At 45.3% G+C, this 16630-nt stretch overlaps 1 protein-coding gene across 1 annotated transcript; it reads right to left on the bottom strand.

The window, feature by feature from the left end:
* Positions 1-93: 93 nt before the first annotated feature.
* Positions 94-4137, bottom strand: C1GALT1C1 (C1GALT1 specific chaperone 1). Its single transcript, XM_074962538.1, has 2 exons — positions 3993-4137; positions 94-1418 (listed from the first exon to the last, which is right to left on the bottom strand). The coding sequence occupies exon 2, from the start codon at positions 1410-1412 to the stop codon at positions 456-458; it is 957 nt and encodes a 318-aa protein (XP_074818639.1). The 5' UTR covers positions 1413-1418; positions 3993-4137; the 3' UTR covers positions 94-455.
* Between the last annotated feature and the right edge of the window lie 12493 nt (positions 4138-16630).

Genomic DNA, 16630 nt, shown 5'->3' with positions numbered 1-16630 from the left:
AGTTGTACTTTAATACTAAATCTGTATTTTCACTTTTATTTGTACATCTTAGAAAGATATAAAGATTTTCAAGAAGTGCATGGAAGAGTTCAAAATCAAAAAATCTTGCAAAAATATATTTAAATTACAATAGATTAAGATTCATTTGTTTTCACATATAAATATTTAGCCATACAAACATCCCTATAAATTCATTTCCTTTATCACAGATTTTAGCATTACCGTTAACATTTTTCATCCCAACACAGTCAAGCGCCAGAAACGTTTTTGTATAAAAGTTTTAGAAAAAAAGATTCCCCTTTTTAAAACTAAAATGACCAAACCCTGATGTGCAAAAAATACACAGAAACCATCAAATACAAAAATTGCACCAGCTTGTATACATGCAAGTCACATTATGCATTAACAGCTGACTGCATGTTCTACACAATACATATGCCTTTTTTGAACAGATATCAGTCATTCTCTGAACCTGCGGGAGGTAAGAAAATCAGAGCATCTTTGAAATTGTGCCCATATGCTCTGAGCCTATAAACACCATACATCATTACATGCATGTGGTTAGAAGCCAGTCCACTGAAAGTGATGGCCATGTCAGAACAGCATCCCTCTACTACTTTTTGAGGGTGATTAGCCATTGCTTCTTTAATAAGAGAACCAACTGATTTGGTGTTAAAGACATCTTTTCCTTCAGAATCTTCTGCATTTTCAGCTAATACTCCAGTATATTTCAGGCAGACTGCTAGTTGTTTATCCTCAGAGAGTTTCCAGATCAAGCCTCCCTGTTCTGGACACTTATCAGAGTCTTCAAAAACTTGACAGAGTCTTTTTAGGGACTCTATACTTAAGACAATTCCTCCATCACCATCTACATACTCAAGCTCTCCTGATTTTACAGTATGACCTATATAAAAAGGCTGCGATGCGTCTTTTTTAAGCAAGAAATATTTGAGATTTTCTATAACAGCAAATGTAGTTGGATGTGCTAGAAAGAACCAGTTGTACTCATCTTTATAGCGTTCATATGCTAATTGATAAGCTTTTCTCATCATCACCCACATGTCATTTGTGTTGAGAACAACAGAATCAAACACCTTAACGCTTTCAGAACTGTAGAATTCTGCCTTGTCACAGTGTTTGCTCCACGTTTCTTTCACAGCAGCCCAATTTCCAAGATCTTTAGGTTTTACAAGGATGATACAATAAACACGGATACTATGGCTGAGCTCCATGCGCTCACCTTCTGACAAATTTGAGACATCTTCCTTGTTAGGTGCTTGAATATGATGATGCTCATGGTGATGTGTTTTAGTCCCATGGCCCATCTTAATATGTCCTACGAGTGTAACAAACACACAGAAGAGTCCTCCTAACATCATACCTTTCACAAAAGAACTGCTTTCAGAAATCATTTTTTCCTAGAAAGAAAAGACACCTTTTGAGAGGTTATGGAAATAATTATTTGTAAAGATTCAATTTTATCTCAACATAATTTTTTTCTGTTCATAGTTTAAAAGAAGTTCCTAAATTTTAAATTGCAATTATAGTTCCTTTAACTTTCTTCTGTAGTTTAAATTGTTAAGCCACTGTACATTGTCATGAGAGGAGCAGCAAGAATTAATTATAATGCTTTTACCAATCCTAATTATTATGGTAAAGTTACAGGATAAAGATGTTTCCATATTAATTCTGTAAAAATATTCCCACAAGGTCTTTATCCTCAGAAATCTGTGTTCAATCTCTTGTGTGTGCACTGGATGGAACAGCTTACCTTTACTCTAACAAAGGAAGTGGAAACTGGCAGTTGTTATCAGAATGAGTACTAGCTGCCTATGCCCCATGGGCTCAAAATTTTGGAGACCTAAGGAAGCTCCAGCCTGTCTCATGCCAGGGAGCTGAGAACCCTAGCATAGAAATCCAGGTATCTTCAGAGAAGCAGAGTTGCAGGTAAGTAATCATTGCTGCAACAGGCAGCTGTCAGCCGAAACATCAGTCAAAAGAACTTCTTGTCAACTCTTTGAAATGGGCCATCCTGATTATCACTACAAAAGTTTTTTTTCCTCCTGCTGATAATAGCCCACCTTAATTGATTAGTCTAGTTACAGTTGGTATGGCACCACCCATTTTTTCATGTTCTCTGTATATATCTTCCTACTGTATTTTCCACTGCATGCATCTGATGAAGTGGGTTTTAGCCCACAAAAGCTTATGCCCAAATAAATTTGTTAATCTCTAAGGTGCCACAAGTACACCTCGTTCTTTTTGCTGATACAGACTAACACGGCTACCTCTCTGAAACCTGGTTTTCACTGTAATTCAATCGAAAACTTTAATCAAGTAAAGTTATTTTGAAGGACAAAGCCTTGCCATAACCAAGTATGATTCACAATCCTGCTTCTCCTCTCATTCCACACAGACTGACTGCGTTTCCTTGGCTGGGGAATTTATCACTGGAGATCAGGCTAAACTTGAGTCTTGCCACATGTATACTAAGGTGCATGCTCTTTCTGTGGGCTCTCTCCTTAACAACTAAACTGCAGAATGGTCTCAGCTGTCCGTCCTGGGAAACAATAATCTGGATTATTTCCTAATCAGATTTATTAATTGAGCTGTGGGAAAGGGTTTGAGAGTTTAGTGCCTTTATACAGAAGACCAGCATAGCGGTCCTTGTAACAGGAAAGTGGGTGCACAGATACATTTCAGTTAATCTGTTACAGAGTTTGGGCCTTTAAAACTGGGAGTTACAGGTGGAGGTGTTAAGAGTGGGAGAAAGCATATAGCCTACAGAAAGGTAAGTACTGTATAAGGTTTCCTTCCTTTTAGGTAAGGGCAGCAAAGTCAGGGGAGTGCTAGTGTGGGTCTCCCCATAGTAGGCAGGAAAGCGCTACCTAGCATAGCAGCACAAATCATTCCCCTTCCAAGGTGTGGGCGGCAGGAACAGTCACTATTATTTAGTGTTGTGCACTATTTTGAGTCTTCAATTTATTAACAACCTTGTCCTACGAAAGGGCACAGGAACAAAGCGGATCTCTTGGGCTTTACTTGGCCTGTCCGAGCTGGAGCATGACACTCTCTTCTAATGACAGTAACTGCTGAGACAGGTGTGACTGCTGCACAAACATGGTATGTGGAAGGAAGAGAGACTTAAGCAGAAGGCAAGTGGTTTAGGGGCAGGTCCCTAGGAGCATGAGGGATGTTTACTCTTGTTAGCACCTGATATAGGATGACCAGACAGCTAGTAAGAAAAATCGGGGGTGGGGTGGGGTGGGGGGGGGGAAGAACAGGTATATGACAGGTATATAAGACAAAGCCCAGAATATCGGGACTGTCCCTATAAAATCGGGACATCTGGTTACCCTAATCGGTTCTCCTGAGGCGGGGGTAATGGGAAAGGAAGGGAGAATCATCCTTGTTCTGGGAAAGGAGGGTGAGGCCCACCAAAGCAGCCAACTGGAAGGGGAGGTTATTCCCCTCACCCTAGGGTGGGCGGTGAGGACCACCCGTCGGAACGGGGGGGGGCGTGGCGGTTATGCCCCTCTCCTGGGGGGGGCGCGCCAGAGGAGCCCGTCGGAACGGGGGGGGGTGGGCGGTTATGCCCCTCTCCTGGGGGGGGCGCGCCAGAGGAGCCCGTCGGAACGGGGGGGGGCGTGGCGGTTATGCCCCTCTCTCGGGGGAGGGAGGGGCGCCAGAGGAGCCCGTTGGAAAGGGGGGGGGGCGCGGTTATACCCCTCTCCTGGGGAAGGGCGCCAGAGGAGCCCGTCGGAACGGGGGGGGGGGGGTGGGCGGTTATGCCCCTCTCTCGGGGGAGGGGGGGGGCGCCAGAGGAGCCCGTTGGAAAGGGGCTGCGCGGTTATGTCCCTCTCCCGGGGGCGGCGCCAGAGGAGCCCGTTGGAAAGGGAAGGGCGCCAGAGGAGCCCGTTGGAACGGGGGGTACTTTCTTGGTACGTTCTTCTCCCCTGTGCCCGTGCTGGGAAATTCCCCCCCGCACTCACCGGTGCCGCCGAGCGGACGGGACCACTGGCCCAGCGATGACGAGCTCGAGCTCGAGCTCCACCCCCACCCGGAGACGAAGGCGGAACTGCTACTTCCTCTTCCGGCCGGCAGGGCGCGAGAGCCGCACGCAGCCCTTCCAGCCGCGGCCCCTCACTGGTTCGCAGGGCCCCGGGCGTTCTAGGGCGGAGAGGCCGGAGCTGACGTTGGAGCCAGAGCGGCTAGGCGGGGGGGCGGGGACACACATCCCTCTCTTCCCGCCCACCGACAGCCCCTCCCCCCATTCCCCCCCCCCACAGCCCTTCTCCCCATCCCTCCACCCAGCCTTTTCCCCCACCCACAGCCCTTCTCCCCATCCCCCCACCTAGCCTTTCCCCCCATCCTTTCCCCACCCACAGCCCTTCTCCCCGTCCCCCCACCTAGCCTTTCCCCCCACCCACAGCCCTTCTCCCCGTCCCCCCACCCAGCCTTTCCCCCCACCCTTCCCCCTCGCACAGCCCTTCTCCCCGTCCCCCACCCAGCCTTTCCCCCCACCCTTCCCCCTCGCACAGCCCTTCTCCCCGTCCCCCACCCAGCCTTTCCCCCCACCCTTTCCCCACCCACAGCCCTTCTCCCCTATCCTTCCCCTGCCCACAGCCCTTCTCCCCATCCCCCCACCCAGCCTTTCTCCCCATCCTTCCCCCTCGCACAGCCCTTCTCCCCGTCCCCCCACCCAGCCTTTCCCCCCACCCTTCCCCCTTGCACAGCCCTTTTCCCTGTCCCCCACCCAGCCTTTCCCCCCACCCTTTCCCCACCCACAGCCCTTCTCCCCTATCCTTCCCCCCCGCACAGCCCTTCTCCCCATCCCCCCACCCTTCCCCCTCGCACAGCCCTTTTCCCTGTCCCCCACCCAGACTTTCCCCCTACCCTTTCCCCACCCACAGCCCTTCTCCCCTATCCTTCCCCCGCCCACAGCCCTTCTCCCCATCCCCCAACCCACAGCCCTTCTCCCTATCCCCCCACCCAGCCTTCCCCCCGCACAGCCCTTCCCCCATCCCTCCACCTAGCCTTTCCCCCCACCCTTCCCCCACCCACAGCCCTTCTCCCCGTCCCCCCATCCAGCCTTTCCCCCACCCTTTCCCCTCGCACAGCCCTTTTCCCCATCCACCCACCCAGCCCTTCTCCCCTATCCTTCCCCCACCCACAGCCCTTCTCCCCTATCCTTCCCCTGCCCACAGCCCTTCTCCCCATCCCCACCCAGCCTTTCTCCCCATCCTTCCCCCCCGCACAGCCCTTCTCCCCATCCCCCCCACCCTTGCCCCCTGCACAGCCCTTCCCTCCATCCCTCCACCCAGCCTTTCCCCCCACCCTTCCCCCACCCACACCCTTTCTCCCCATCCCCCCCACCCAGCTTTTCCCCCCATCCTTCACCCTCACACAGCCCTTCCCCCCCAGCAACACGGCCCCTCCTGCCCACCGACCGTCCCTCCCCCCCGGACAGCCGTTCCCCCCCCCACCCCCGGACAGCCGTTCCCCCCATCCTCCCATCCCCCACCCCGCCGCAATGCAACATCAATTATATACCACCCACATATATCATTTGCCTCACATATATGAGAACTGCTCCTCCATAACACATAAAACCACTACACATATCACATACACACACAAAGATGCCTCAGGTTAAAGTTAAGTATGTGCTTAAGTGCCTTGCTGAAGTGGGGGCCTCAGAGCACAAGCATAAGGTAAGAGAGAATCTCATCCTGCTGGTAACACAATAGGGCAAATTATACCCCATTTGAGTAATTCTGGTGCTGTCCACTGTTGAGCAGCTGTAAACATACACACAAGACAAAACATGCTGCCACTAGGTTAGCTTGAAGAGGTGCTATTGAGTTTTTCTGTTCCAGAAGGCAGAGTTTGGGTGAAGTCAATGACCTTTTTGTAAAATGAGGTCATTAGAGTAGGGGTCTTTCTGTAGCTCCATGTAACATGCAGGAGAATGTAAAATAGAGAAGGGACTAAATGATTGATTTACATTTTTCTGTTCTGCCCCCTCCCCCTGTTTTTGGACATATAAATATTAGAATTTGTCTCTCCTTGGTTATTGTATAGTATCAGTGACAGAGGTCAGTGGATTGGGCATCTCACACCCCCACCCCCCTCCAGTAATAGAAATGAGATGCGGGACCTGTGCCTACAATGATGATAGCAATGATTATAATTTATAAAGGAAAAAAATCCGTCTGTTCAACAGTTAACTGATAATGGACAGATAAGAGAACAAAGTCCATCTTACATTTATTTTAGGAATAGGAACATAATGAGGTAATATGGCTAGACTCAACCTCACCACAACTGTTCCTAGGAGTAGTCAATTGTACTGCCACATAAGATTCATAGAAGTAAGTTTTCCAGACCTGGGGCAAGTAAATATAATTATAGAAAGGATTAGATTGCCTCCGTGTCTTTGTATATTTGCAAGGGAAAACGTACACCTTGTTCGTAAAATGTGGCGAAACATTGCTTATTCACTTGTAGCAAAAATTACCTCTTCTTTTCTCTGAAGTTTGTCGCCACAAAGGAACTTACTTGGTCCTGAGGGAGTTATGATAAATGGTGGGGAAATGAAGAGGAAAATAAGAAGAGAAAGTCTGCCATCTTGTGGTATAGTGTCTTTTATTTTTTTCTCTGCTGAATTTACAGATCAGTGGTGAAGTAAATGTAGATTGGTCCAGGCATTATATTTTATGAGAGAGGAGTCAGGGTCTGTGGTGATAGGAATGGCTATGCAACTGCTGTGAAAGAATCGTACTATGTAGTACGGGATGCTTATTGTCCATTTTGTTTGTTATTCCCCTTCTTCATCTTTCTTTTTGAGTGTATTTATGTGACTAGTTTAATTTCCCAGCATTGCTCCCTTGTTTTAAAACAAGCTAGTTAATGAAAGGAATACAGGACAGCAAAAGAAAGGTAAAGAAGACAGAACCAGCTTTAGACCATGTCCAGGATAAAGTCCTATACGAATAAACACTATCAAGCCTGAGTAATATCATATCATTTAGTTTCAGAATGGCAGCCGTGTTAGTCTGTATCTGCAAAAAGAACAGGAGTGCTTGTGGCACCTTAGAGTAACAAATTTATTAGCCCATAAGCTTTCGTGAGCCACAGCTCACTTCATCAGATGCATAGAATGGAACATATAGTAAGATATATAGATATAGATATATATACACATACAGATAAGTTGGAAGTTACCATACAAACTATCAGGTTTCAAAAAGAAAAGGAGTACTTGTTGCACCTTAGAGACATGCAGGTCCCCACATCTGTACCCTAGAGTTCAGAGTGGAGAAGGAACCTTAAGTGATCACTCTCGTTACAGTGTGTATGGTAACACCCATTGTTTCATGTTCTCTATGTATATAAGAAAAGGAGAACTTTTAGAGACCTTAGAGACTAAGTGCCACAAGTTCTCCTTTTCTTTTTGCGAATACAGACTAACACGGCTGTTACTCTGAAACCTGTCACTATGTATATAAATCTCCCCACTGTATTTTCCACTGAATGCATCCGATGAAGTGAGCTGTAGCTCACGAAAGCTTATGCTCAAATAAATTTGTTAGTCTCTAAGGTGCCACAAGTACTCCTTTTCTTCATACAAACTGTGAGAGGCTAATTAGTTAAGATGAGCTATTATCAGCAGGAGAAAAAAACTTTTGTAGTGATAATCAAGATGGCCCATTTAGACAGTTGACAAGAAGGTGTGAGGATACTTAACTTAAGGAAATAGATTCAATATGTGTGACCCAGCCACTCCCAATCTCTATTCAAACCCAAGTTAATGGTATCTAGTTTGCATATTAATTGAAGTTCAGCAGTTTCTCACTGGAGTCTATTTTTGAAGCTTTTCTGTTGCAAAATTGCCACCCTTAAATCTTTTACTGAGTGGCCACAGAGGTTGAAGTGTTCTCCTACCAGTTTTAGAATATTATGATTCCTGATGTCAGATTTGTGTTCATTTATTCTTTTGCATAGAGACTGTCAGGTTTGGCCAATGTACATGGCAGAGGGGCAGGAATCAGCACCATGTATTGTGTTAGGAGGAGATTTGATCTCCCGTAGTATAATTCATCGGCTCGCTTTCTGCATCACAATGTGACACAACAGGAAAAAAAGCAAGTCAATCTTTAAACAGCAAATAAAACCTCATTATTAATGAAAATACTTTGCATACAGAGGAACTTTCCTTTAGTAATGACAGGTTTCAGAGCCGTGTTAGTCTGTATTCGCAAAAAGAAAAGGAGTACTTGTGGCACCTTAGAGACTAACCAATTTATTAGTCTCTAAGGTGCCACAAGTACTCCTTTTCTTTTTCCTTTAGTGATACTTATTATTCTTTCTTGTGCTATGAAAGAAGAACCTTCAGCAGATTGGTAAATGGATAATAAATAGATTTTCCAGAACCACTTCACACAGGCCTCCTAAGTATTCTAAATTGGCCTTGGTTTGAGTTGAATGTGCATCAGTATGCAGCACTGATTCACTCCCATTTTTCTTGTGTCCACTAACTGCCTGTAGAAGCATTTTGCAAACTTTTTACTGTATTGCCTGCTTGAGGTGCGCTTTGAGGTGAAGCCTAGTTTGTTGAAATACACTTCACACCGTAAATCACTTGTTGCAAGATGACAGGTTTCAGAGTAGCAGCCGTGTTAGTCTGTATCCGCAAAAAGAAAAGGAGGACTTGTGGCACCTTAGAGACTAACGAATAAATTTGAGATCAAGGAGGTCAGCCCAATTCAGAAGAAACCTTTTCATAGAATCTCAGAGTTGGAAGGGACCTCAGGAGGTCATCTAGTCCAACCCCCTGCTCAAAGGGGGACCAATCCCCAATTTTTGCCCCAGATCCCTAAATGGGCCGCTCAAGGATTGAGCTCACAACCCTGCGTTTAGCAGGCCAATGCTCAAACCACTGAGCTATCCCTCCCCCCTCATTTGGTTTCTCAGATAGAGAGCTGCAGAGGTCATTGTTTCAACTGAGGCAGGCTGCTTGTCAGCCAGATTACATCTCCAGCCAGGCTAGACACTCACTGCCTGGTAAAGTATTCATATAACCATATGAATTCATATAATCATATATAACCAATATTCATATAACCAGATACCAGCAGGCAGAATTTAGAGTAGACTTGATACTACTCTGAGTTAAGCTGTGGCCCAAACTAGCCCCTGGCAGCCTCAGTGGAGCACAAAGATGGGATAAAGTCTCCTTACCCTTCCCGCCCCAGCTACATTATGCAGATCTCTGGTACACCTAAATTTGTGTACCTAAATTTTTATTTTTAATATACCACATTACCAAGACGGAAAAGTTCATGCTGTGCAGTCTGATTGTTTTTAGCCTTTCAGGTATTTCTTTTCTCCTACCGTTCCTCCTGCAAGTGGGAATTGGAAGCTTTAGCAAAACAAAGAATAATAGTATTCCCAAAAGCAGTATCACTTGCCACCCAGAATTTCTTCCCCCAAAGGAACATTTCATTGGACTTCAAAGTAAATAAGCTTTGATGAGTAACTGAAGAAAATAAGAACAGAAATGTTGCTGCTAACAATGCATCAGTGATTCTGGCATTAAATATGTGGCAACTCTACTACCATGTAGGATTTAATTTGAGATATAATTCCATAAATATTCAATAGTTTTCAACACTAACAGACAAATTAGGCCAATCTCTGTTCTCAGTTTCACTGGTGTAAATCCACAGTAGTTTCATTGAAGCGAATGGAGTTACTTTGGATTTACTCTGGGTATAAATGAGAGGGGAATCTGACCCTTTATCTTTAGCATATCACTGAGATAATTTGGTAGTGGTGTACTTGTGTTAAACAGCTGTTATGTCCTACCTCTTGGCGTGCACTGTAGTTTTAAGGGATGTGGTCCTTCTATAATATAAAGGGCCATATCCTCTGTTGGTGTAAATCAGCGTCGCTCCATTGACTTCAGTGCAGGTATGTTAATTTATACGAACCCAGGATCTGGCTGGTAGCCTTTAAAGCACTTTGAGATTTTCCTGGATGAAATGTACTATGTCAATGTGAAGTGCTGTCAATATCAGGCATTATTATTTCACATCTTTTGGGACACTCCTGCAGAGAACTTGGTCCCTCACCTATTGATGATTTTCACTTTGGTTGAGGTCCAGCCTTGACGATTTTCAGATTTGTGTGGAGCTTTTACTCCTGGGGGCATTCTGTGCCAAAAAATTAAAAATTTTACGCACAATATTTTAAAATTCTGCAAAATTTGTCAAAATAACACTTCATAATCATGCCGGTTTCTGTTATTTTGACATACTGTCAGCAAGTATGTCTGTAAAAATACAAACACAAACAAAAATTCCTGTAGGAGTAAAGATTTAAAGAAACTCCTATGACAACCCAGTTCCTGTTTCTCTGTTCCCTTACCCCCCCGCCAAGTCCAGCTGCGGGGCCAGACACCCACAACCCCTCCCCCGCAGAGCCCAGCTGTGCGTCCCCCCAGCCCAGATATCTGCCCCTGCCACAACCCAGCCTTGCCCAGACACCTGCGCCCTCCCCCGCCACAGAGCCCAGGGATCCAGAGGGAAAAACAGCCTGATGCTCGGTCCCAGGCTTGCACAGAGTTTCCTGAGTAGCAGCCTTGTTAGTCTGTATCCGCAAAAAGAAAAGGAGGACTTGTGGCACCTTAGAGACTAACAAATTTATTTGAGCATAAGCTTTCGTGAGCTACAGCTCACTTCATCGGCATCTGACTACGGACTAACACGGCTGCTACTCTGAAACCTGTCATTATGCAAGGCACTGAATTTAGCTGTATGGAGTGGAAATCTATCAACAGAGTTTCCTGTGCACTGTCCTTTCCTTCCCTCTGGGAATGCTGGGAACTGCAGCTGTCAGGAACCCTCTAGCTCCCTCACCCCACAACAGTGTCTTCTGTGTGCGATCTGTGCTCTGCTGGGTCCAGCGGCCCCTACTGGTGGCTAGTAGCATTGCAGCCCATTTCTGGGGTGGGGGGAGGGGAGAAATTCTGCATGCACAGTGTTAATTTCTGCAAAATTCTGCCTTGCGCAGTGACTCAGAATTCCCCCAGGAATAAGCTTTGCATCATTAGGTGAGGCCCATCCCCTCTCGGCCTTTGTTTTCCTGGGATGCTTCACCTCTGGGGATTCTCACAAAGAGATGAGTGAGTTTCTTACTCTGTGGTCTAGTTGCTGGGGCAAACTTTCAATCACAGATACAGAAGAGGCAGACTTTGCTAGAGAGACCCTGTTCACTTTCTCCTTTGAGAATAGAGAACATCTCCTCCCCTGGGAGAAAGTTCTCTCCTATCATGAAAACGTATTGTTAGCCCATTACAAAGGGAGGCTCTTGACTCTACCTTGATATAACAGACCTTCAGATAAGGCCTTCTATGCTATCCAGTTAATTTGCTTCCATGTATATTAGATTTTTTTTCTGATTTGGCTTTTTCCTTGGCTCCAAATCTTCCTCCCTCATCTTATCAGGTATTTGCTCAGTGGTGAAGATGTTTAGCCTGCTCAAGTAGAGAAAGAGGGAAAGGGTGGCTTCACCATGTGGTTATGGTCTCTTGATCAGTTTGTAATGATTCATGATTACAGCAAATGGGCCAGATCTTTGGCTGGGGTATGTGGAGGTAGCTCTCTTGATTTTGAAGAACCTATCCTGATTTACCCCCGGCTGAGAATCTTACCCAGTGAGTTTACATGAAGTAAGTGGGCAACTTAGGTGAGCTGAGCTCAGTCTCTTGGTTCTATGGGTCGTTCTTCATGCTCACTTTAATTTTGGTGACCTTAGGCTGCAGGGGGGCCATGTACATTTAGGGCCTTGCTCTATGTGGACCCACAAAGGGGAGAGGATAGCCCAGCTCACCACTGCAGTATTCATTCTCAGGGAATCCTGGGAGGAATTCTGGCTGAGTCAGGCCCAATTTTCTGAGGTGCCTGGCTGCAGCACAACTCCTCCATATCTCCTCTAACTCAAAAAGGCCAAATCTAGCCATAATGCTAAGTGAGCAGTGTGCTCTGAAATGGCATTTCCATGTTTCTTTTTACTTTTATTGACTATATTTTAGGTAACAAACATTGCAATAATATCAGCTATGACAAGAAGAAGAACAGTAAGCACACTGGTTACCACAACATTCTGCTGTCAGCACAAGGTCTTGGAGCACCACTGTCTGTGGTTCATTGAAAAATAAAGACAGAGTGGGCCAACTTGTGCTTTCAGTCAGGTAGGTGCAAATCCAGAATACCTTCACTGACATCAATAGAGTAAATCCAGTTTACATAGGTGTGACTGAGGGGAAAATATGGTCCAGTATCTGCATTCTGGCAGTTCCTAAATGAAAGATAGACCACTGATGCTATCTTTTCTCATGCACTTGCCTTTGGCCTTTTCCTATATCTGTCCCTCAGGGTGGTTATCATATTCCAGTGACTAGCGGTCAGTACAAAGTTTGTGTTATGTATCTTCTGTTTGCATAATCAAGCCCAGGTTTCAACTGCTCCAGCAGTTGCTTAATCATGTACTAGAAAGGGTTTCAATGAGCTGCAACTCACTGCCTAAGCTGGTGCTTCAGCAGATTGTTTCCCTTCTGGAGTTTGGTGAGATTCTCTGTGGCCCTGACAGAATGACTAATGTAGTTACAGATTTCAAATGTCACTCTAATATATTTTCATTGTTGCTTTTATCAGGCAGCAGATCAGGGAGGACGAAGTTAAGCAGCATGTAAAACATAATATAAGCCTGAAATGACTTTTTGAGCTTCACAGTACTGATGCTTTTGCTTGATAGTAGAAGAAAGGCACAACTAATTATAGAGTAAGGTGACGTGGTAATGGATGAGATCCTATCTCACCACAAAGTGTCAGGAGTTACAGTATAGGCCAGTTCAACAACAGTTAGGTATCTTAGTGCTATTATAGCTTATTTAAAAAAAAAAAACAACCCAAAATAAAACACCACAGGTTTCTGCCTACCAGTTCCTGCCATACTCCATCTCAAATTACTAATGAAAAATTAAGTTGAGAAGATTATTACACTATGTCGCATCACCTTAATTCTTAAGACTCCAGTAAATTAGTGTTTCAGGTAGATTACTTAAGCCAGGCTGCCTTGGGCTGGGATCCTGTCAAATCTCATGAGCTAGGCAGGGTCTGGCCTAGGACAGAAGAACAGCACGGAAAACCAAGAGATAGCAGCATGTGGGATTATTGAGTCAATAGGTGAAATTCTTCATCAGTACTGAACAGGTGTCCCAGCATGGTGCTAGGGAGCTCTGTGTTACTAGAGGAGCCATCTTTTAGCTGAGATGTCCACAGATGGTCAGAGCCTTGGTTTAAAGATCCCTCTTTCCATGCACGTACGGGATATCAACCTTAGTACCAAGGTCAAATTCCAATAATGAGGGACTATGTAGTGCCTACTGTCCTTAAACTGTCCTTAAGCAGCAGTGTAAACCCCTGCTTGCTATTGATCATATAGCCCTTCTGCCACATGTCCAAACAATACCAGCTCCTGATCACTACCATCTTTTGGCTGGATTAAAACCAAGAACGTGGAGCTGAAAGGGCCATTACCGTCCATTACATTTGGTCTCCCAGATAGGTTATATTTATGGTTTTTATGTTGCCTGCAATTGCTTAGTTCAACATTCGGTCTACAATTCAGAGGTAGATAGTGAGCATTAGAGGTGGTATTTAGTATATTAGTGCCAGGCAGCAAACACTCCTTGTCCAAGCTGTTGGCCAAGAAGAACTTTTCATAAGAAGATATTGATGACGTTATTAGAAAATCAGGTGAACAGAGGAATTGTGACAAACGCTGGTGACTTTCCCCACAAATAAATGTGTGTGCATAAATCAGAGTCTGAAAATATCTCATCAGTCCATCTGATTTAGTGGCTATTTTTTGCCCTTCAGTATAGCAGGTTTTTCAGATGCCTTTATAGATGCATTATGGGAAGGGGACAGCTTCAGCTGTTAAGGTAGATAGCATGTGTAAAAGCTGCTGAGAAGTAATATGTGGTCACAAGGGAGATGGGATGACAAGTTGTAGCTAGGTTTCAGAGTAACAGCCGTGTTAGTCTGTATTCGCAAAAAGAAAAGGAGTACTTGTGGCACCTTAGAGACTAACCAATTTATTTGAGCATGAGCTTTCGTGAGCTACAGCTTGTAGCTAGTAATTAATGGAAGAACACACATCTTGCTGAATGTGGCTTTACATCACACATCTCCCTCCTGTAACCTTGACAATGCTGCTAATAGTTTGGAACTCATTCAGCTGATTGTAGCAATGTTATATCTGTCTCACTAGTTAAGGCTGTTGTTGCATTTTCTTTGCAAACAAACTCCTGGTGAGTTTGATCCTGCACCCACTGAAGTCAGTAGGCAAAACACTCATTAGATTTCCCAAAACTGCAGTTGCTGGTAGGGTGTGGAGTCACATGATGCTGGCTCCTCCTCTGTGTTTCCAGCTAAAAAAAACTGAACAGGTGGGAGGAGGTAGTGAAACCAAGAGCAAAGGCAGAGAGTGTAACTAGCTTTCTTCAGAAGAGACAAAACACTTATTACACTATTGACAGCTAATATATCTATCTCTCTCTCTCTCTCTCTCACACACACACTCTCACACACACACACACACACACACACACACACACACACACGGTATCGGAACAAAAATTGTGGAACTAAACACAACTACTGAACTTCACTGCTCAGACCTGGTATTTTTCATTACATTCCATCCCTCACCTTTCAGTTGTGCTTTGTGGGCCAGATCCTGATCTTACGTTGGTGTAAAATCCAGAATAACTACACTGACTCAAACAGTTAAGGCTTATCTAGATGAGCAGTTAGTGACCAGCAAGCTGGGGTGTAAATCTACAACACAGTAGTGTGTCACACTAAAGGTCCTTGAGGACACCACTACCACACACAGTGCAATTGTAGTGCATGGTAGCAGAGGCTACGCAGACAGTCAGTATGCGACAGGCTAATGAGCGGTACATTTACATCCCAGCTTGCTGCACACTAGTTGTTCGTCTAGATAAGCCTTCAAGTGTACTTTATTTGGTTTCCTATTGCTCTTTCGCTTCCTTGTCCCCATGGACTCCTTTTCCAGCTTCCTTTTTGGATGAGACACCTGGGTGTTTTGAACAAGATCAATTGATGCAGATGTAGGTTTAGTCATTTAGGTCATTCATCTTGATCAAGTGAATTAACCTCCACTCACAGCAGAGCAGGAAGTGTCTCTGAAGTGGACTCAAACCCCATAAAGCACACACCAAGCAATAGTCGAATGGGCACAAAGAAATCTGTTTTAAATTAGCAATAAAATAGCTATTTAAATTCTGGCAGGTTAGAGGAGACCTTATAAACTAAACTATAGAAGAACTGAGACCTTATCTAAAGCCTTCAATTTACAAATGTTTTGCTTATTCCACACTTATCTCCTGCTTTTCTTCCCTTGATTTTAAAATAAATTCTAGGGGGTATATACATTATCATAGGAATTATGCTAGTAATAACTATATTTAAATACAGTTGTCAGTAGGAGAGTTCTAGCACAATCTTCCTGTCCAGGGTGAATAGGGATTTTTTTTCCCAAAGGACTTTGCTTTCCAAACCATGAGTTAGGCCATAGCTAGACTGGCCATTTTTTTGTATAGCGTTCCAATTATTATAGCACAATTTGTGCAAGGCCAGGGGCATCAAACTCATTCAGTGGATATGGTCGACTCCTCTTTGAATTATGGGCCACAGTATGAGATATACATTTAGGGTCACAAACTTTCCTTGCTCCACAGAGGGACTCCCACTGACATCAATAGGAGATTTGAGTGCAAGGGTAGAATATGACCTCTATGTAGTAGCTAAATCCCCATCACTTATTTATTCAATGCCTTTATTGTTACATTGAGCCCCATGGGCTTCAGGCTGCTGGCAAGGCACTGGACTCCACTGGTCCAGCCTATATGGATAAAGCCTGACCATGTTAAAAAATTGTGTTCTGGCCCTGACTTTTACTAGGACTAGAGCACAGTTCCATAACCATGGGTCTAACCCAGCCAGGGTATACCTAGAAGTTCCTTTGCTTTTGTGGCTAGAGCAGTGGTCCCCAAACTCTTTTGCTCGTGCTCCTGCCCACCTGGTCCACACTTCCCATGGTTGGGAGTCAGGAGCAGGACCAGAGCTGCGGTCAGGAGCCAGGGCTGGGAGTGGGGCTGGGAACTGGGAGTGGGGCCGTAGTCAGTGCTGTAGCTGGGGTGACAGCCAGGAGGTGGGGGCTGTGGCCAGAAGCAGGCCTGCGGCTGGGACCAGGAACCTGGGGCCGTAGCCAGGAGTGGAGCCATGGCCAGGAGTGGGGGCCAGGGCCAGGAGCAGAGCTGGGGGCTGAGTGGAGTTGAGTGGCGCTCCCTCCCTGCCCCTCCATAGTGGCTGGCATGTGCCCTGCCATGCCCTCTCAAACATTCCTCCACACCCCATAGGTTGGGGACCACTGGGCTAGAGCCTAACTTCAGCCTCCTGTTCTTGAAATCTTGGCTCTGATGTCCAAATGTAAATTTTTAATAGTCAGTGTATTTAAGACAAAGCTATTCTGT

The sequence above is a fragment of the Natator depressus genome, chromosome 9 (genome assembly GCF_965152275.1).
Source record: "Natator depressus isolate rNatDep1 chromosome 9, rNatDep2.hap1, whole genome shotgun sequence".
Classification (NCBI taxonomy): domain Eukaryota; kingdom Metazoa; phylum Chordata; order Testudines; family Cheloniidae; genus Natator; species Natator depressus.
The sequence above is the reverse complement of the archived record's forward strand: the minus strand, read 5'-3'. Positions and strand labels throughout refer to the sequence as shown.